A 23,402-nucleotide genomic window follows, 5' to 3' on the forward strand; every position below is an offset into this window, starting at 1 on the left:
GGAGGCATTCAGCCCATAGAGTCAGCACCGGCCCTTGGAAATTTTGGCAGCACGGTAGCATTGTGGATAGCACAATTGCTTCACAGCTCCAGGGTCCCAGGTTCGATTCCGGCTTAGGTCACTGTCTGTGCGGAGTCTGCACATCCTCCCCATGTGTGCATGGGTTTCCTCCGGGTGCTCCAGTTTCCTCCCAGTCCAAAGATGTGCAGGTTAGGTGGATTGGTCATGATAAATTGCCCTTAGTGTCCAAATTGTCCTTAGTGTTGGGTGGGGTTACTGGGTTATGGGGATAGGGGGACGTGTTGACCTTGGGTAGGGTGCTCTTTCCAAGAGCCGGTGCAGACTCGATGGGCTGAATGGCCTCCTTCTGCACTGTAAATTCTATGATAAATTCTATGAAAGAGCACCCTCCTTAAGCCCACACCTCCACCCTATCCCGTAATCCAGTAATCCCACATAACCTTTTTGGACACTAAGGGGCAATTTAGCATGGCCAATCCACCTAACATGCACATTTTTGCACTGTGGGAGGAAACCGTAGCACCCGGAGGAAACCCACGCAGACATGGGGAGAAAGTGCAAACTCCACACAGACGGAATTAAACCTAGGTCCCTGGGAGCTGTGAGGTAGCAGTGTTAACCACTGTGTCACCCTGCTGCCCTTGATCTGCTTCATAATGCCTACTGCGTCCGATAATTATCTTGACGGGTGTATGGGCCTCATTGTGTCTCCATTCAACTGCTCTTTGTGGTCATCCAAATGGTGTAATGAGCCAGTGCTAGAAGGATATATTTGGTTTTATAGGAACCACCATTACCATCTGCTTATTCTTTTCAATTATTTTAGCCGAATAATTGATTTAAACTGAACGTACCATAACTGCGAGTTGGGAAGCGAGCAGTTTGTGCAGAAACTTATTTTGTGATTACAAATTACTTCAGACTGATAAGAATCATAGAATCTCAACAATGCAGAAGGAGGCCATTTAGCCCATCGAGTCTGCACCGACACATGAAAGAGCACCCTACCCAGGCCCACTCCCCCGCAAACCTGTAACCCCACCCAACCTTTCGACACTCAGGTTAAAATTAGCGTGACCAATCCTCCTAACCTGCACATCTTTGGACTGTGGGAGGAAACCGGAACACCCAGAGGAAACTCATGGAGACACGGGGGAATGTGCAAATTCCACACAGAGTCACCCAAGGTCGGAATCAAACCCAGGTCCCTGGCGCTGTGAGGCTGCAGTGCTAACCACTGTGCTTCCGTACCTTTCTGGTTTATAAAGCATGGGGATTATGCAAAACTATATGGAAAGTATGCCCATGTGGGAAAAAACAGTGCACCATCAGAAAAAACATTATGTAGCCTCATATTCAGCTGCTGGCTTCACATGGAAAAAAGTGGTGAAATTCAGTGTCTTGCTCAACAACAGTCACCTGCTTTATAAGTTTGAACTGCCAATTGACTGATATCGTTGATGTTCTAAATCAGTGTGGAATAAGCCAGAGGCAGAGAGAGTTAGATCAGCAGGACCCTGAACAGGTATTAGCATTCCCATCACTGTGGTGGAGGTTGTCTGGAAGTCAGATTGCTGGTAATGATAATTCCTGATCAATGACACAAAGTCTGTAAAAGTACTTATCCTCCAACACTAATATTTAGATGTGCCACAGGTGGTACCAACTGTAAAAACTACTGTTTTGATCCAAAAGATCCATTATCTACTGTCAGGTTAAATTGGTGCATGAAATTCTCCTCACAGTAGATGTCCTGTACTTAAGTTCACAAAAGTACTTTTGCCTCTGGGACTGAAGTTTGAATCTAGCAGATACTGAATACAAGAATCCAACATTAATTAAATTCAGAAAGTCTCAACCCAGATTCTCCTAGGTGTGACTCCAACACAAATCTCAAAATTTAGGACTAACTAGAATCTCACTCAAAGGTTAAAAAGAGACTGCTGGTACAGTGAGAATACAAACTGGTAAAGTTGTAAAAGCTTTCTTCCTCATCTGGTTATACTTGACAGAAATCCATGATAGGGGCACAAGATGGCATAAATTGAAACGGTATTCCAATCCCCTATACTGTTGGACTTCACCGAAGAGATTTTTCAGCAACAAAAAAACAATTTCTCATACAAAAATACATTTTGTAATAGACGAGTTTCTCACCCCATCTGCATTATTTCTCATTTACTAACTCTTCTTCCTCATCAATTTCCTTCAAAGTTGATTTCTATTAGACTAACAAGAAATCATGGGGAAGTTCTCAACACTGCATGAACTTGTTCATACATTGCTCCAATCTTTCTACAATTCACCAATATTTGAACCACATTAACATTTATCAGATCTATTGTAATAAATAGTTCACAGTTTCTTTCATTTTTGATTCTGTTTTTCTATTGTTACATTAACAAAACTGCCCTCAAACATGAGCTAATCACATCAATTCTTAATGATTTTTCATTATAAGGGCAAGCTCTGATTTTAGCTAGATAATAAAAACATTAGTCTGCTTGCTTGGTGGCTCGCTGAAATCCGTCACGAGTTTCTAGTTCTGAATACAAGTTTTGTTCTGTGTATTTTGTTATGAATGTAGGAATTTCAAATATATTGTATTATTTGTATTTAGTGCAGTAAGGGTTAAAAGCCTGGGTTAGTGTGTGTATGACTGCTGCAGCAGCGTTTTTAAAAATCATGGTTTGCAAGACAGCTAGGCTTTTTGGGAGCCAGGGGTGCAATTAAAGCATTGTAAAAGTTTGGGCTGATGGATTTCTATTTCTTGTGAGAGAATTCTCTGCAGAATAGTTAATTAGAGACATTGGGCTGGATTCTCCATCCCGCCTCGCCAGATTTCTGGTCCAGCATGCCGGCGGGATGCTCTGTTTTGCCAGGGGGGTCAATGGGGTTGCCCATTGTGGGTCAGCTCCACGCAGTCGGTAAACCCCCGGGCTGCTGGCAAAACAGAGCATCCTGAAGGCGGAGAATCCAGCCCCCTGTGTTCAGTTTAGATTATGTAGTTAATGGGAGAAGTCAAGGGTTGAAACAGTCATGCGTTGAGGTTCAGGGTTTTCATTTGTGGCTGGAAGGTGAGTTGAGAAGGTTTTCTGAAGAAATACAGCCAGAGATTCCGCATTAATCTGATAGAGTGTCAGGTCTTTTTCTTCAAGCAGTATCTAAAGATCTCTTTTTCTCATTGTGGAATATTCAAGACATCTCTATACAGCAAATATTTCTGAATGCTAAGTGCATTCAAAAGTGGATTGGGATCCAAGATGGTTTTGTTGTTTTGAGTGTACATAAAGATAGCACTTAAGGCTTATTGTTTAAGGGGTGATTGTAAACTATTTTCTTGTGCGATGTTAAAAATGTTTTAATACTGTGTTAGTAGTAAAGTTTGTGCCAAATCTGGTATCCTTTCATCACAATCTTACAAAATTAAAATAAAATATTGGGGTTTCTGTCCGGTATCCTAGCCACTGATCACTGTCCATGTAGAGTTTGCACATTCTCCCCATGTTTGCATGGGTTTCACCCCCACAACCCAAAGATGTGCAGGTTAGGTGGATTGGGAGTGCTAAATTGCCCCTTAATTGGAAAAAAAAAAATCCTAGCCACTATTGGGGTCTGGTCCAGGATCATAATAAAATAATGTATACATATAGAGATACAACGCCCAACATGCTAATCGTGCATTGTACGATTTCTGCATCTTACTTTACAATTTCATGACATTTTTAACTGGTGCTTCATCATTTAAAGTCACAATAGCCCAGCAGTACTCAACTCTCATAATAATAATATTAATCGTTATTGTCACAGTAGACTTACATTAATACTGCAATGAAGTTACTGTGAAAAGCCCCTGGACAACATGCAGTTATACCTACCTTCCAGTGCCCACTTAGAAACTAGGAAGAGTATGCCATTTTGCCCATTGAGCCTGCTCCACCATATGATCATAGAATTTACAGTGCAGAAGGAGGCCATTCGGCCCATCGAGTCTGCACCGGCTCTTGGAAAGAGCACCCTACCCAAGGTCGACACCTCCACCCTATCCCCATAACCCAGTAACCCCACCCAACACTCAGGGCAATTTTGGACACTAAGGCAATTTATCATGGCCAATCCACCTGACCTGCACATCTTTGGACTGTGGGAGGAAACCGGAGCACCCGGAGGAAACCCACGCACACACGGGGAGGATGTGCAGACTCCGCACAGTGACCCAAGCCGGAATCAAACCTGGGATCCTGGCGCTGTGAAGCAATTGTGCTGTCCACAATGCTACCGTGCTGCCCATCATGGCTGATCCTCTATTTCAATGCCATATTCCTGCTTTCTCCCCATACCCCTTGATGCCATTAACACCTAAAAAAAAAATTCTGAATACATTCCACAGGTTCACTACCCTTTGAAGGAAGAAATGTTTCTTCATCTCAGTCCTAATTGGTCTACCCCATATCCTATGATTGTGGCCCTGGTTCTAAATTCCTCAACCAGAGAAAACATCCTCCCTCCATCTAGTCTGCCCAGTCCTATTAGGAATGTATATGTTTCCAGCAGATCTCCTCTGATCCTTCTAAACTCGGTAGTGAATACAGGCTCAGTCAAAGCAATCTCTCCTCATAGGATAGTCCCGCCAACTCAGGCATGAACCTAGTGAACCTCCACTGCACTCCTTCTGTGGCAAGTATATCCTTTCTTACATAGGGAGACCAAAACTTTACTCAATACTCCAGGTGTGATCTCACCATCACTGCAGTAAGACATCCCTACTTCTGAACTCAAGTCCTCTTGCAATGAAGGCCAACATACCACTGTCCTTCCTAATTGCTTGCTGCACCAGCCTCTCTACTTTCATTGACTGGTGTACAAGGACACCCAGATCCCTTTGTACACCCACACTTCCCAATCTGTCTACATTTAAATAATACTCTTCCTTTCTGTTTTTCACACCAAAGTGTATAACTTCACACTTAGCCACGTTGTACTGCATCTGCCATGTGTTTTCCCACTCATTCAATTTGTCTAAATCATATGGAAGCCTCCTTGAATCCTTGTCACAACTCACAATTCCACCTAGTTTTGTGTCATCCGCAAATTTCACAATGTTACATTTGGTTCCCTAATCCCCAGGTGACTGTCCGTGTGGAGTTCGCACATTCTCTCCATGTCTGCGTGGATCTCATCCCCACAATCCAAAGATGTATAGGATAGATGGATTGGCCACACTAAAATTGCCCCTTAATTGGAATTTTTTTTTTTTTAAAAAGCATTCTGAAATTCCAAACACACCACATCCACTGGTTGTCCCTGATCTACTCTACTAGTTATTTCTCCAACTAACCAATTGCTTACGCTGTCTTACCACAATTCGGTGTGTCATTGACCTGACTGTTCATTGTTCACATAGGCAATGCAGCCCAAGTATCATAGCTGTTTCATCTCAATACTTTCAACCATCATTTAACCAAACATTTGTTTGACATTCTCATTCCACTGCTGTTGGAATCTGTTTACATTCAGTATCTTCCACAAAACAGAAAATCAAAACAAGATAATCTTTTAACTTTAGTATCAATATCTAACTATGATTCAAGATTACTGGACACTGAGAATTGACAAGGCTTTAACTTTGGTTACATGGCTATTGCTTTCTATTTTTAGATGGTATCCAACATTTTCATCTGTCCTCACACAATTAATATGGTTTGTTTGGTTTCTTGCGTGCAGCCAGCATTCTCAGATATCAGCATTTTGCCAATTCTGGACTGTTACTCATCCAATTTTAATCGTTCCACCATTGGCAACTCCCATAGGCTTAAGCTCTGGCTCAAACGCTCAACCTCACTTTTCATCTTTAAGCTGCTCCTCACTGACTCACAACTGAATTAGGCTGATCATGCAAGATCAAGAGAGAGAGGACCTGTAGACCACTGTCTGATATTAAATTCCAAAAATGAAATAATAATTTATAAACCAACTGTCTCATCGTCAAAGATCCAACGGTTTCTGTTATTTTATGCTACAGCAACAGAAGGATTCACAGAAGACCACACTTGGAAGGTCAGCTAGCTTATTTAGATTACATCATTAGGTAGTGCAGTAGAAACAAATAGAAACTTAAATAAGAGGAGCAGACTTTAGTAATCTCTTACATTAACAATCGATGCTTGCAGTGTTGGTATACCATTATGTATAATGTGATACAATGAGTTCTGAAAAAGTAAATGAAAACGAGATGAGATGAGATGGAATTGGTGACCAGGCTGGGTAGACAGGGGTTAATGAGTATCATTTCGAATTCAAGACACCAAAATTGGGCTAAGACAGAGAGAACCTCCAAATATAACACTGAATAAAATGGAGAGAATCATAGAATCCCTAAAGTGCAGAAGGCCATTTGGCCCTGCACCAACCCTTTGAAAGACCACCGTACCAAGCCCACTCCCCAACCCTATCCCCGTAACCCCATCTGACCTACACATCTTTGGACACTAAGGGGCAATTTAGCATGGTCAGTCCACCTAACATGTTTTTAAAATTCATTTTACGGGACGTGGGCGTCGCTCGTTAGGCCAGCATTTATTGCCAATCCCTAGGTGCCCTTCAGAAGCTGGTGGTGAGTTGCCTTCTTGAACCGCTGCAGTTCTTGAGGGGTCAGGACAGCCACTGTGTTGTTAGGGAGAGAGTTCCAGGATTTTGCCCCACTGACTGTGAAGGAACGGGGATATATTTCCAAGTTAGGGTGGTGATTGACTTGGAGGGGATCCGTCAGGCAGTGGAGTTCCCAGATATCTGCTGCTCCTGTCCTTCCAGGTGGCAGTGATCGTGGGTTTGGAAGGTGCTGTCTAAGGAGCTTTGGTGAATTACTACAGTGCATCTTGCAGATGGTACAAATGGCTGCCACCATTCGTCAGTGGTGGAATGTTTGTGGAAGGATGAGCAAGTGGGCTGCTTTGTCCTGGATGGTGTCGAGCGTTGTTGGAGCTGCACTCATCCAGGCAAGTGGAGGGTATTCCATTACACTCCTGACTTGTGCCTTATAGATGGTGGACAGGCTTTGGGTTACTTGCCGTGGGATTCCTAGCCTTCGCCCTGCCATGGTAACCATGGTATTAATATGGCTAATCCAGTTCAGTTTCTGATCAATGGTAACCCCCCAGGATGTTGATTGTGGGGATTCAGCGATGGTAATGCCATTGAATGTCATGGGGCGATGGTTAGATCCTCTCTTGTTGGAGATGGTCATTTCCTTGTGTGGCGCAAATGCAACTTGCCACCTGTCAGCCCAAGCCTGGATATTGTCCAAGTCTTGCTGCATTTGGACATGGACTGGTTCATTATCTGAGGAGTCGCGAATGGTGCTGAAAATTGTGCAGTCATCTGCAAACATCCCCACTTCTGACCTTATGATGGAAAGGAGATCTTGATGAAGCAACTGAAGATGGTTGGGCCTAGGACACTATACTGAGGAACTCTTGCAGTGATGTCCTCGAGCCGAGATGATTGACCTGGAGTCAGTCACCAGACATACACCTCACTTTTTCAGTATGCCTGATGTTGCTCCTGGCATGCTCTCCTGCACTTTTCATTGAACCAGGGTTAATCCCCTGGCTAGCTGGTAATGGTAGAGTGGGGGATATGCCGGGCCATGAGGTTGCAGATTATGGTTGAATACAATTCTGCTGCTGCTTATGGCTCACATGGATGCCCAGTCTTGAGTTGCTAGATCTGTTCGGAGTCTATCCCATTTAGCACAGTCGTAGTGCCACACACGATGGAGGGTACCCTCAATGTGAAGACGGGGCTTTATCCCCACAAGGATTGTGCAGTAGTCACTTCTACCGGTACGGTCATGGACAGATGCACCTGCAGCAGGCAGACTGGTGAGGATGAGGTCAAGTATGTTGTTCCCTCTTGTTGGTTCCCTCACCACCTGCTGCAGTCCCAGTCTAGCAGCAATGTCCTTTAGGACCTGGACAGCTCGGTCTGTAATGGGACTACCGAGCCAAGAGTGGCGATTGCCATTGAAGTTCCCCCATCCAGAGCATACTTTGCACCCTTGACACCCTCAGTGCTTCCTGCAAGTGATGTTCAACATGGAGGAGTACTGAATCATCTGCTGATGGTGGCCAGAACATGGTAATCAACAGATTTCCTTGCCCATATTTAACCTGAAGCCATGAGACTTCATGGGATCCAGCGTCGATGTTGAGTACTCCCAGGGCAATTCTCCCGACTATACACCACTGTGCCGCCACCTCTGCTGGTTCTGTCCTGCCGGTGGTACAGGCCATACCCAGGGATGTTCTCGTGGTGCCTGGGACATTGTCTGTAAGGTATGATTCTGTGAATATCACCGTCAGGCTGTTGCTTGACTCGTCTGTGAGACAGCTCTCCCAACTTTGACACAACCTTGCAGGTTGGGCAGGGCTGAGTTTGCTGTTGTCGTTCACAGTGCCTGGTTCGATGCCAGGTTGACTGCCCGGTTTCATTGCTTTTTTGTGTTTTTGTAGTGGCTGAATACAACTGAGTGCCTTGTTAGGCCATTTAAGAGTCAACAACATAATAATAATAATTGTCACAAGTAGGCTTACTGCAATGAAGATGCCGTGAAAATCTCCTAGTTACCACATTCCGGCGCCTGTTCGAGTACACCGAGGGAGAATTCAGAATGACCAATTCACCTAACAAGCACGTCTTTCGGCACTTGTGGGAGGAAACTGGAGCACCCGGAGGAAACCCACGCAGACACGGGGAGAATGTGCAGACTCCGCACAGACAATGACCCAAATGGGAATAAAACATGGGATCCTGGCTCGGTGAAGCAACAGTGCTAACCACTGTGCTACATTGCTGTGGGTCTGAAGTCACATGTAGGCCAGACCAGGTAAGGCTGACAGATTTCCTTCCCTAAAGGACAGATGGGTTTTTACGACAATCGACAATGTCATGGTCATCATTAGACCTTTAATTCCAGATATTCTATTGAGTTTAAATTCCATCACCTGCCGTGGTGGGATTTGAACCCGGGTCACCAGATCATTATCCTAGGTCTCTGGATTACTAGCCCAGCGACAATACCACTATTGCACAGCCTCCCCATCTGCACATTTTGGACTGTGGGAGGAAACCAGAGCACCCGGGAGAAACCCACGCAGACACGAGGAGAAAGTGCAAACACCACACAGAGTGACCCAAGGCCAGAATTGAACCTGGGTCCCTGGCACTGTGAGGCAGCAGCGCTAACCACCGTTACTCCGTGCCACCATAGGAATGTAATAGTGTAGTTAGAACAGAAGAAAAATTATCAAATGTTTTTTTCTTTTTATTTGGTCGATAGGAGTTCCCTATGCACTATATTAGATTTGAATGTTGAACTAATCCTGTTGTATTTAGTGCACCATAAACCATGCAACTCTTCAAAAATCATAATCGATACCCATAAATCAAGTCAATTTCAACTGAACATAAATCATCTTCCCGAGAAGTTGTTCCAGTCTAAATGTGCAGTCAAAAAAAATCTACCTAACTTGCAAAGAATGAGATTTATTTCACTTTTGATTATTTACAAATATTTATCAACATTGATTTATATACTGTCATATTGGAAACATGACAATTAAATGGGCATGCCTCCTTTGAAAGTAATTTTATTTTGCACCACTCCCCATCAGTCTAGCGATGCATTATATTTATATCTGCAACTATAGGGCTTTAATACAAAATTAATTTCCAGTTTTATTAATTTCCCTTTATCCTAACCTCCATAATGTATTATTCTTCATTTAATGAACACCATAAATTCCATTCAAATGTAACTTTAAGCCAACTTCTTTCAAGCGCTTCTGAAAACTGAGATGTAATAGTTAAGACACTAATTAAGGAATAGCTGGCATGAATGAGACCTACACTAACCATTCACATCTGGAAAATAAGATTGAGCACACTAAATACTGATGTTGCTCATTATACTGCCTCAAACACACCAACTGTTTTGATACTTTTAAAGATTTTTAGATTTTGTTTTTACAAACCCCAAGACAAAAACTGCTGCATAAATAGAGCATTAACACTCTGGCATGATGTGTGTGAAAGAAAGGCAATCAGCTCACCATCCCCCAAGGCCCTCCCTCCAGTAGATGCCATTCCTTATCATGCAATGCTTCCACTCATAAATCTATAACAAATACTTCCTTAATCATTTTTTATGGGCAGGAATGTGCAGGGGTTTTACAGTGGATTGCTAGAGGGAAAATAGGAACAGCAGGCAGCAAAGTCATTGAGAAAAATGGCTACGTGGTAAATTTGCTTTTGGAACATCACTCGTCTGTATTGGCTTTGATCTTTCAACAAAAACATACAACAGTACAGTGCAGCATTTTAATGTTATCATTGGACAAACCACAATGCATTTCAGAAACGACGCCTCTTTCTGTCATAGTTAAGATCAATAGTTCTTCCAGTAAAAACTATGTTTTAATTCGGACTGATTATTTATTTTGAATTGGTCATAACCTAATCACCATCCCAACTGATCCAAAGTAAAAATGGGGCATCGGCAACAAGCAAATCATAGACTGGCGTCTTCTGAAAGTCTGTCTACTATTAGGATCTGGAAGTAGTATTGCTGTACAATTACAGTCAGCAATTTCCACCGGTAATCATCTCTACACAGGTGTGAGATGCTTTCAGCATAAGGAATCTACCTCATTGCCTGACATATGAAATCTTTCATATCCATAAAGCAACAATAAGACCCAGGGAAAAAATACACAAAGAATATAGATTGACATTTATCATTTAAGGCCAGGTAATAATAGATTCAATCCTATTGATTCTGAGCACAGAACAGGAGTGAGACGACAGATTAATACAAGAATAGGAGGCAATTCATTCATTTAATATTGCCCCCATTTTCTTTCAAGCAGATACCTTACCATACCATTTGTGTTCTATATTCCAAACTATAGTAATTACTTTTCATTATTTCAAGAAAGCATGCAATTAGGAAATATTCTGTGGTCCTACACATTTCTATAGTTTTCATTTACTTTAATCACAATTAGATAATCTCTCCAGATGCACATTCTAAATATGCATGCATTTTGGCACAAATGAATAAATTATGTAGATGAGAGCACTTTTACTCTTCATTATTTGGAATGCCCTTTAATGGAAAAGTGAAATAAGAAACTTCATGAAATTAATGGACCATAAAATAACATGATTATTACTCAAGTAATTCACGACCACATATTTGCAGTGATATAAATTTATCATTTGAGCTCGGAAATAAACTTATAATATCTCAACTATTTTCAAATTAATTACAAGGGTTTTGGTGATTAGGTTTTACACCTAGGAGCACAGATCAATGACAAGTTATAAGACAATACCTTTGAAATTCCAATTTTCTCAACTTTAAATAATCATATGAAACTCACCATTTATTCTTCCTTCTAATGTAGTCTTTCTCAGATAGGTTAACCAAATAAATCATTGGTTTTGAAGTCAAAAGTAAATGTTTATTCAATACTTCAATCTGAGAAAGAAAGCAAAAGATGAACATTAAAGCAAAAAAATGAACATAGCAGCCTAAGCATTTTTTAAGTTGGCAGAAACCAAAATGCTTTTCAATTTAACCCATCCCCACAGAAATGCAAGTAGTTTCAAATAATCAAGAAACTGAATGGCTCCTTCTGACCCAAAGAAAAATGTTGAATTATGCAACAGTCTTTACAACCTAATTACAAGATTTCTACAAGATAAAGTGACATCTAACAGAGATTATAGAAACATGGCAACAGATATTAATAAATCCAAGTGCATATCAAAGTCTTACCTCTCTGTCATTCCAGTCATGATAGAAGCGTACATGTTTCTTTTCCTCTATAATCCAATTCTTGACTTTGCATATTATGTCCTGTAAAAGATTAAGAGAAAAACAGAGGCATCACAATACATAGTAGGAAATGGATAATTATTTAAGTTGTCATAAAGGAACCAATTTTTTAAAACAGAAGTTTTATGAGGATGGAAAGAAAATAACTAAGTTAGTGACTTTTTTGTTAAGGTGAACACAATATTATGTGCTCCTTTTGCTGGAATATGCAATCTGTCCCTTCATATTGATTGTGTAAGAAAGCCAACATAGGAACCAGGAATAAAATAAATGAGTAAAGAATGGTGAGGAAAGTAGACCAGGAACCTTACTCTAAAGAAAACATATTAATATATTTATCTAACCTCACAGAATTGAGTCAAAGTGGTGTAAAGCTTCTTCTATATTTTGTTTTTTTGCCAACACATTCCCCTTCCAAAAAAATTAAGAGGGGGGAAAAACCGCTTCAATTCCACAATAGTAACAGAATCATGCTGGTGACCTCCAACCAGCTGCATTCAGTTTCAGAACATCTTTCTCAACAGGAATTCTAAAGGGCGTCTAGTTATCAAGCTAGTGTGCATTCAGAAGGAGCAACTGCAGGAAGAGACGACTTGCTTTGTTTCTCTGTCCTTCCCTTAAAGAAAGATTAATCATCTGTGAAATGGAAACGGCAAACAGCAAGTGACACAAACTGAACCCTTCAAGCCTTTCCTTATCCATTTCATTGCTCTGAATCAAGAGCTGCGTGTGGCATGATTCTCGTCACAGGCAGGTGTTAATAAAAGGCACACTGGTCTAAAAGGTCACACTTGGCTCTTGCGTTTAAAAGCATGCATGATTTGCTTTTGTTCAATACATCTTGTAATTTATGACAAATGTTTAGCAAAATATATCAAAAAACTTGAATACAGGCTACTTCAAACTTCAAAATTTAAGATGGCTAATTTATAACAACATTTGAAGACTGTCATGTAGCAAATTCTATTATATGAAATTGGCAGCTTCTCGGACACATTTTCAGTATTTCATGCTTTTCACCTTCCATGTAATTTCTCTTCCAAAAATATCAGAGATTGTGCAACATTGCAATAAAAGAGTTTTCAAAACTATAAATTGACATTGTGGCTTCGACAAACTGCACCAATGTGGAAAGGACTACTATTAAATTTCTCAGCATCCAAAAAGAGAAGTCTCATTTGAATAGCATGTCTGGACCAAGACCCAATGGATGTATAAATTAATTTCTACCATTTTACCGTAATAGACAAAATCCATTCTTGCTGCTTTTAAAATTAATCCATTGCTTTACCATTGAACAAGATTATGGAAGTTAACAGGAAAAGAAGTCTACAAACAAACACATTTTCTTTACCCTCGCAACCTCTTGTCACAACAATTACACACCTGATTCAGAAGTCTCTGAATTCAAATTTCTATATAATCCCTAATTTAATAACATAACACTAAGCAATTACACATGCATAACAATGTGAAAATGCTGGACATAATGTTTACAAAGTATTATTTAAACCTTAAAAAGGCTTCCAGGAGATTTCACTTGGCATCTTTACATATAACCTTTGACAAGTGATGTAACCCATTTTTATTCATTGCCTAAAATTGTCAGCAATTATGTGCGTCACTGGCCACCTGCAAATTCTGAATGCCTGATCCAGCCATCATTGCGAAAACCAATGTCAGTAGGATTAATCTGAGAAAACACCGAGTCCCTTAATGGTTTCAGCAGGTGAAATTGCCCAGATGGTTAATACAACAAATAATCAGGACTGCTTCGTCAAGACAGATGGCAGACAAAATAATAAAAAGGCCAAAACTTTAACAGACTTTAACAAAACTGACACAATCCCCATACATAAAAAATTACAAGTTAATTTTATTTTTCCTAGCTGTCACATCAAGGATCTAAGCAATAGGCTTAAAGATCTCTGTCGTGGTCTGAACATATAAAAAAGCCTGTGGAAATACTTTCATTCGCCTAGGTTAGTATTGAATGAATAACTCAGTGCTAATGATGTCTACAACTCCTGGCCTCAGACATTTATAATTTAAATACCAAAATATCATGTTAAACTCAGTCTTTTAATATAATTGTCAGTAAATGATCCAAGGATAACAAGAAGAAAGTAGACTTCAACGTTGAGTTTCAAATATTTTGTATTATTGGGTGGAGGAGAAAGATTTTTTTTATAAACTTACATATTCAGGTTTTAGTTTTTTGTCTCCTCCTCTCACTGCTACTTTCTCTAGTTTGTCAATAATGGGTGTCATTAGCTCTTCATCCTTTAGTCTCAGTTCTTCGTGAATAATTTCAATATCTCGAACAGGATCTACACTTCCTTCAATGTGAACAACTTCATCATCTTCAAAAGCTCCTGAAAGAGACATTTTATGTGAAATTTTAAAATATAATTTAAGTTACTAAAAGTTAAAGATGCACCATTGAACTGAATCTCTAAATACCATCTCGGACCGCAGCAACAGAAATGTACCAACAAACTGAACGAAGCAATGGTATATTTGCAACGTATTCAATATCGCATTTAATTCTGAACTCAACCATTTTTGTTTCTGTGAGAAATTAAATACAAATTTTAAAATAGCTGAAGTCATCTGCCACAGCTCTTCTCCGAATCAATCTATTTTATTATTCGGGCTCCGACGGTGATTAGATAATGAACCACTCAGACACACAATTTACACAGCAGCTAATTTCATCGTCCTGATTCCAGGGTATAGATTTTAGGGGGCCATGAAAAGAGCAGATGAAGGCGCATTTGTCATATGTGAGTGACAACGATTCACACAGTTTGAAGAAATGGTACTGGCCCTTATTAGGTACACATGCTATTATCACATATTTAAAGTACAGTTAGGGCCATAATTTTAAATTGCCAACTGGAAACATAAGGGTAAAACAACCAGATATTACTAGAGTATGTGTACTGACTCATGCCCTTCCATGTCATTTTTATTCAGCTTATGCAAAACAAACTGCATGAATGTGATTCCAAAGAGCCACAACTATAAATTACCACAGTCAAAGAAAACCATAAAAATCAGGCAACTATCAAGCAACGAAATATCAGTTCAATACAGATTGCAATTGCTGGACAGTTATTCTGAAAAGAATAGACTGCAGAGAACATAAAGGCCAAGCTCACAAGTCAGGTATGATAATTCATTACTACAAAAGGTTACTGCATAGTATAGATTTTTCTAAGTCAGCTGCAAGTGATAAAAGTAGAATTTCACTGCCTTATATTTTTATGTAGTTAATTTTTGCTGTTACAAGATTGAGAATTATATTAAAAATAACAAATGTAATATCGCACAAAAGTATTCTTTTTTAGTTTTGTTAAAGTGCTGGTCAAATGGCCTGCAGACACCCACTGTCTACGCTTACATATGGTTACTTTAATGAGATATTAGAAGGTCACTCCCACCTATGGAAGATTACCATTCAGTCAGCTTTTAGGAGTGGGAAGAAATTGGCAGAAAAAAACCAAGTCACAAATCTAATTATAAAATACAAATTCAGCATTTACTTCATAACTTTACCCCATACAACACTCTAAACATAAATGTTCCAATCCTGGAAAATGTGTTTTTCTGAATAGAGGCATAACAGGGTATATTTTCTCGTCCTGATAATTTAAAACAGAGGACCAGAGCACAGCAAGTTCTCATTCAGCAACTTCTCAGGTTATTTTTGATCAATCCTAATGAACTAATGGAAAGTTCCTGGTCCATATTAAGCTTTGAGTTGAGCTTTAACTAAAGAAGGAAGGACAATAATAAATAGCACTTCAACAGCTTTTAAAAGGTTATTATTAAAAGTCCTGCGAAATGGTCTTTCCCTGGTTCTTTGCTAAAGGCAATTCACATTTTGGCAAACTTAAATGTTTTGAAGACCAGAGCAACGATATAAAGAAATGCACCAACTGTCCGTGGATCTGGCAACATGTCACAAGAGGTTTAAGGGTACAAAATTAAGCATATGTTATAGGTGGAAATGCAGCAGCATGGATAAAAGGTTTGTTGACATATTTTTTTTAATGAGTTATGCAAGTGGATATTGTTCGACTTGGAAAACAGCTAAAAATGGTGTACCCCAGGGGTAAGCATTACATCCATTTCAGCTGATTTGGGTATAAGAATGTAGTCTCAAAATTTGCTACCAACTCTAAAGCAGTTGGTTTGGCAAAGAACAGACAGGATTATAAAATACTGCAGTAAGATACTAACATGTTACCAGCATGAGCAGACTAGTGAGAGATTTAAATTAAATGGAGACCCCCAAGAGTTAATACAAAAACAAACAGTGGGACTAACCCTTAATGAAAAGATCAGCAAAGATTCACAAGGAATTCACTGAAAAAGCAAGCTACAGATAAAGTCATAAAAACGGATACTAACATCTTGGGTTTTATAAATAAGAACACATTACGCAAGAAGTAATGATACATTTGTACAAAATATGGGGCGAGTCACAGTTAAGAGTACTGTGCAATTTTGGGCATGGCACCAAAGAAAGGACATTAAAGACAGTATGGTTTAAAAATATCAGAGTAATGTCTGGTGTCAAAAACAGACTGCAATTTTCAATGGATCACGTAAAATGAGAAAGGCATTTAACAATGTTTTCAAAATTATGAAGGTTTTAGATGGGAATAGTAGGAAAAGACTTGCCTCTGATTGGAAAGTCAATAGCAATGAGTTCTTAATTAAAATTAAAAGTTAAGTTCACTCTTCTTCCTGCCTCCTGCCACACACCCAACCCTACCAATACACCAGGATTGCCAGAGAATGGAATGCTTTAACACACAGCAGAGGATCAAAGCATGGACCATTTTATCATTTGAGCAAATGTTTGAAAGAGAGGAAGATGCAAGGCTAGAGGGAGATTGAGAAAGACCATTAACTTTTAAAATGAAATTTGAACTCCCAGTCATTAACTGAAAGAATTTTGACACAAGGTTTCATATTTTAAACAAAGGCCTTTACTGAACAAGAATTAAACAAAGCAAATACTTATTGACTTAAATCTATATTTTGTAAACATTTATTTCTTGTGCCCAAAAATCTCAATGGGTCACTTCCTGTTCCATTTTATTTCCACCCAAGAGCTCCCTTATATTTTCCAGAATCTTGAGGGTTCCTTCATTTCCCCGAGGACCAAAACAAGGTGTCACAGCTCTCAGGAATTCACTTTGATTCTCTGTAGATGGGGAGAAACTGTCCCCACTCTAAGAAGGATCAAGAACGAAATGGCACAGGTTTCAAATGATTTGCAAAAGAAGCAAATGTGATGTGAGAAAAAAACTTGCACACAACCGGTCTGGAATGCACTGCCTGGAAGTGTGGTGGAAACAAGTGCAGGCAAGGCATTTAAGAGGGCACTAGATGACTACTTGAATAGAAACAATGTGAGGAAGCATTTCACTCGGATTTGACTTAGTGGAGGGGTCTAGCCATTTTCTTGAGCAAGAAAATGGGGTTTGTGGGGGCCAGGGACATGCAAGAACCGGGGCGGAGGGAATTTGTGATACTAAATGGGGTGTTAGAGGGGACACTGGTGGTGTTCGTCAATGTTTATGAAATGAAATTAAAATCGCTCATTGTCACAAGTAGGCTTCAATGAAGTTACTGTGAAAAGCCCCTAGTCGCCACATTCCGGCGCCTGTTCGGGGAGGCTGGTACGGGAATTGAACCGTGCTGCTGGCCTGCTTTAAAAAGCCAGCGATTTAGCCCAGTGTGCTAAACCAGCCTGCGCCTAACTGGGACGGCGCAGGGTTTGTAAAGAGGGTATGCGGTGATTTCGGACTTGGATTCCTACCAGCTGATCAGGGGAGGGGATCTTAACTGTGTGACGGAGCCGAAGGTGGACAGGTCTAGTCCCAAGAAGATGGAACGGTCGACGATGGCGAGAGAGCTGGGAGGGTTTATGGATAGAATGGGGATGGTGGATCCGTGGGGGTTCAGGAACCCGGGAGGGAGGGAGTGCTCCTTTTTCTTGCACGTATACAAGATGTACTCTAGAATTCATTTTTTCACGGTGAGTCGGGCTGATGGGGGTGGTAAGGATGGAATATGCGGGAATTGTGATTTTGGATCACACGACACATTGGCTGGATGCGAGGTTTGTTCGAGGCAGGTGCAGAGGCTGGGGTTGAGGTTGGACTTGGGACTTCTGGTAGACAAGGCGTTTTGAGAGACGGTGAAAGTGGTGATTAGGATCTATATGGAGCCTAATCAGAATGGGGGGGGGGCTGTCGTTAACTACGTTTTGAGAAGTTTTGAAGTCCAAGGTGAGATTATTTTGTTTAAGGCGCATAGGGATATAAGAGGGAGGAGCACCGGCGGCTGTTGACGAAACAATCGAGATAGATAGGAGATGTTTGGTAGCCCCACAAAAGAGTTGCTGGTGGAGGAGGTTGCAGAGGCAGTTTGACAGGTTGGCGACAGGCAAGGCAGTGGGGCAGCTGCGGAGGGCAATGGGGATGCAGTACAAGTATAGTATTTACAGTGCAGAAGGAGGCCATTCGGCCCATCGAGTCTGCACCAGCCCTTGGAAAGAGCACCCTACTTAAGCCCATGCCTCCACCCTATCTCCGTAACCTGGCAACACCACCGAACCTTTTGTTCACTAAGGGGCAATTTAGCATAACCAATCCACCTAACCTGTGGGAGGAAACCAGAGCACCCGGAGGAAGCCCACGCAGACACAGGGAGAACGTGTAAACTCCACAGAGTCACCCGAGGCCGGAATTGAACCTGGGACCCTGGAGCTGTTAGGGAGCAGTGCTAACCACCATGCCGCAATGGAGGAACCATTGGGGCCGAGGTGATCGATAGTATCAGGGAAATGCAGTCGGGGCAGGCCCCAGGGCCGGACGAATTTCCAGCACAGTTTTATAAGTAGTTTTCAACAGCGTTGGCCCCCCACCTGTTGGGGTTGTTCAATATGAAGAGAAGACAAGTCATATGTTGGGCCACCAGTTGATGCGTTAGGCAGCGTCTAGGGATATTTTGCAGGTAAAAGCGAAGGGGGAGTAGGTGTTGGTGCCAAAGAAGATAAATGACGTGTTCAGGGGGTACTGCGAGAAGTTGTATAGGGCCGAGCCGGAGGGAGAGGTGGGAGATCTGGGGTGGTTCCTGGATTGGTTAGAATTTCCAGAGCTGGATGAATTCCTGGCGCAGTTTTATAAGCAGTTTGCAACAGAGTTGGCCCCCACCTGTTGGGGATGTTCAATGAGGCAGTGAAGAGGGGTGAGATGCCAGCAACCTGTCTCAGGCATCGATTTCACTGATCCTGAAGAAGGACCAGCTGAATTGTGGGTTCCACAGGCCCATTTCTTTGTTGAACACGGATGTGAAAGTACAGTGAAGGCGAGTGCGTGTAGGATAGAGGAGTGTGTGCCAGAGGTGGTTTCTGAGGACCAAACAGGTTTTGTGAAGGATAGGCAGCTCTCCAGGAATATTAGGAGACTGTTGATGTAGTTATGACTCCGTCAGGGGGGCTGGCACCGGAGGTTATTGTATCCATGGCGTTTGACTGGGTGGAGTGAATATACCTGTTCAAAATTCTGGGTAGGTTTGGATTTGGGCCTTGTGTGGGTGCATCTTCTGTATGCGCCCCCGGTGGCACACGTGCGTACGAATGAGACGAATTCAGGGTATTGTGGGCTGCATAGGGGAACGAGGCAGGAGTGCCCACTGTCGCCGTTGTTATTTACGCTGGCGATTGAGCCCTTGGCAGTGGCCCTTAGGGGGTTGGCCAAGTGGCGAGAGATTGTGAGGGGAGACAGGGAGCAAACTACCTATTGTTTGTGTCGGACACGCTGCAGAATACAGGCAGAACTATGGGCCTGTTGGAAGGTTTGGGGCCTTCTCCGGGTATAAGCTGAATGTAGAAAAGAGCGAGGTGTTCTCAGTGAATGCGGCAGGGTGGGGGGCCAATTTGGGGGCACTACCATTTAAGGTGGCAAGAGAGCAGTTTAGTTATTTTTACAATAATCTTTATTAATGTCCCAAATAGGCTTTCATTAACACTGCAATGAAGCTACCATGAAAATCCCCTGGTCACCACACTCCGGCACCTATTCGGGTACACTGAGGATGAATTCAGAACGTCCAATTCACCTAACAAGCACGTCTTCCAGGACTTATGGGAGGAAACCAGAGCACTCGGAGGAAACCCATGCAGACATGGGGAGAATGTGCAGACTTCGCACAGTCAGTGACTCAAGCTGGGAATCAAACCAGGGTCCCTTGAGCATTGAGGCAGCAGTGCTAACCACTATGCCGCCGTGCCGTTGGGAATTCAGGTGATGAACGAATGTGCCATGATGCACAGGTGGAACTTGAAGCGTTAGTGGAAGAGTTTTTAAAAATAAATTTAGAGTACCCAATTCATTTTTTCCAATTATGGGGCAATTTAGTGTGGCCAATCCACCTACCCTGCACATCTTTGGGTTTTGAGGGCGAAACCCACGTAAACACGGGAAGAATGTGCAAACTCCACACAGATAGTGACCCAGAGCCGAGATCGAACCTGGGACCTCAGCGCTGTGAGGCAGCAGTGTTAACCACTGCTCCACCATGCTACCCCTAGTGGAGGAGATTAAGGGGGATCTCAAGAGGTGGGATGCTTTGTACCTGACTTTTGCAGGGAAGGTGCAGATAAAGATGAATATGCTGCTACGGTTCCTGTTTGTCTTTCAGACCAGAGGGTGGAGGCGATTTTGGAGTTTATATGGGTGGGAAAGATACCGGGGGTGAAGAGGGCTCTTCTAGAGGCAGAAACAGAAAGGGGGGTTGCCGCTCCCAAACCAGACATATTATTACTGCGCTACGAATGTGGAGAAGGTGAGGGCGGGTGTGGGTAGTGGATTAGCTTGGAGGAGGAGAAGGCCCTCTAACTCTTAAGTATCTCACAATGTCAACAGTCAAGCTCAAACACCATCTTCACTGCCTTCTTGCTTAATGGTCTACAGTCCTAGCAACTTTCCCTCTCTGCCTATTTCCAAGTTGTTCCAGCTCTAGATGTAAACCTGTCTATGTCAAAAAGAAAACATCCAAATGAACAAAAAAATGGATTCCTCCCCTGCCACCTATCTTCAGGGAAACATGCCTTAGACAAAGATTTCAATTAACTTCCCCTTCCAAAACATGTCCTTTGATCTGAAAATAATGTTAACACTTTAAGACACTCCCTTGCTTATCAGTTGCTTTGCAACCTCTCGTTGACCTGGGAAATTAAATTAATAAGTTATAGATCACTTATGAAGACAACTGTAGACATCTCATTTCCACAAAAGGAACTGCCAATAATAACTTCTTTTTTGAACACATGCAGCAGTGAGGAAATGTTAAATGTTGTGTCAAGCAGTTGCAACTCAGTGGAAATGCAAGTGGAAGTGCTGACCAAGATCACAAATGAATCAGTTTTAGCTTGATACTTCTATGAACAGCACACTGGTTTTGATGCTGCTAACGGTCATCATGCCCCTCTGGAATTAAGCAAAAAAGCAGTCACTGTTGTGTGATCCTTTGGTGTAGTGTCCTTGCAGCAGATCCCACCAGCACAAATAAACATCTGATGGAAAATAGCATTTGATGCTGGAATCATAACATGTTAAAGCATAGAAGTATGCTGTTTTGACTGTGCCAGCAATCAATTATGACATTAGGAAAACTTCAAAGGGACAATCTGCTTGATTAAAGGTTAATCTGGTTACATGAAAATGGATCAGAATTTAGATCCACAAGGAGCAAGCATTAGTAACCTGAAAATCTCCCCTTGTATATATTTACACTCCTGTCCACCATCCCTCAGAAACCACCATACTTTTCAGCCATGGCAGGTAGAAATACTTGGCAGTCATATGGCTCTCTGGCCAGCCATCCTCTGATATTTCACCCAGGAAACCATTATTTATATGTAAACATATATTTTTGGGTACCAACAGGCTACTTGAGTTGGGGTGCTATTTTTGCGAGTTGAAGTCCAATTCTATCCTTGCAATATCTACTCAGGCACACAGACAAGAATTCCAGTTGATTTTCTTTGCTGCCCAATACAGATGCATTCTCTAACCACCAAAAGACCATTTAACACCACAGAGCATGGATTTTCATAGTTCAGACATTTGTTGAATAAACCCATGGGGTTATTTGGGTTACAGTCATTACAGATTATTTTAGACTAAGAAGCCTACTCCACTATTTAGAATTGTGAATAGACGGGCAGCACACTGCTGCCTCATGGCACCGAGGACCTGGGTTCGATCCTGGCCCCGGGTCACTGTCCGTGTGAAGTTTACACATTCTCCCACTGTCTACGTGGGTCTCACCCCCACAACCCAAAAAGATGTACAGGTTCAGTGAATTGGCCACGCTAAATTGGCCCTTAATTGGAAAAAAGAATAAGTGGGTACTCTAAATTTGAAAAAAGGAATTGTGAATAGATTAATATTTAAGGGAATTGTTTTTTATAATCTAACCAGGCCTGCCAATAGAAATTGTTCTGAAAACACAAGGAGCACTGTACACATCAAGTAGAATTCAAGAAGTATGACTACAACAAACTCTCCCAGGAACAGTTATTTGCAGTTAGCACATACAAAAACAATGTAGAACAGGAAAATGGGTAATGAATTCGTTGGCCTCAGCAAAGGCAATGGGAACAATACAATTGGCCAATTACCAAATTACCTTGATAACAAAGAAATCAACCAGATTTCCACTCCCAATTTCTTTCCACTGATCCTCTGCTGCAAGTTGAACACAATGACAGACTCAGATTAAATCCCCTTCTCATTAACTATCAAGGTTCAAATGATAAACATGGGAGAGGTACCAATGGGCTGCCAGCACCTGTAAGACTATACTGTTATAACCTGCCTGCTTACCATTGGCTGGGGACTAATGACAATCCCACAATCCTGTGGGAGTATGAGCTTCCCCAATGAGGGGGGCGGAGAAACCATTAGTAAACTTCATGTATAAATAAAGCTGGCCAGTTTGGAAAAAGCACTGAACTCCTAAACAAAATCACAAATTTATCAATTTTGAATGTAAGACCAAAGTTTCTCAGTGCCTCAACTCCTGGAGCCAATAAACCAAGACGGGTCTCTGGCTCAAGGGATGAGTAACTAAGTAAACTGGGGAATATTGTCTGGAATTTAGAAGAACGAGAGGTGATCTAATTGAAATATAGCAAATTCTGAAGGGGCTTGACCTACTAGACACTGAATCTAAAACGGTCACAGTCTCAGGGTAATGGGCCGATGATTTAGGACACAGATAAGGAGAAATTTCTTCACTCAGTAGTGAATCTTTGAAATTCTCTACCATAGAGAGTTGTGAATGCTCCAGCATTGAATATATTTAAGGCTGAGATAAGATTTTTGGTCTGTCAAGGAATCAAGTGATATGGTGAGTGGGCAGGAAAGTGAAGCTGAAGCTCAGCCATAAT

At 41.6% G+C, this 23,402-nt stretch overlaps 1 protein-coding gene across 2 annotated transcripts in view; it reads right to left on the minus strand.

Moving 5' to 3' along the window:
- The window catches only part of ola1 (Obg-like ATPase 1), a 306,624-nt gene that overhangs the window by 145,877 nt on the left and 137,345 nt on the right, over window positions 1-23,402 (minus strand). For both annotated transcript variants that reach the window (XM_072476291.1, XM_072476301.1), the window contains 3 exons: window positions 14,120-14,295; window positions 11,861-11,941; window positions 11,463-11,560 (listed from right to left, as the gene is read on the minus strand). In XM_072476291.1, coding sequence (XP_072332392.1) covers window positions 11,463-11,560; window positions 11,861-11,941; window positions 14,120-14,295 — 355 coding nt within the window. The remainder of the gene's footprint in view (window positions 1-11,462; window positions 11,561-11,860; window positions 11,942-14,119; window positions 14,296-23,402) is intronic.

The sequence above is a fragment of the Scyliorhinus torazame genome, chromosome 2 (assembly GCF_047496885.1).
Source record: "Scyliorhinus torazame isolate Kashiwa2021f chromosome 2, sScyTor2.1, whole genome shotgun sequence".
Taxonomy (NCBI): domain Eukaryota; kingdom Metazoa; phylum Chordata; class Chondrichthyes; order Carcharhiniformes; family Scyliorhinidae; genus Scyliorhinus; species Scyliorhinus torazame.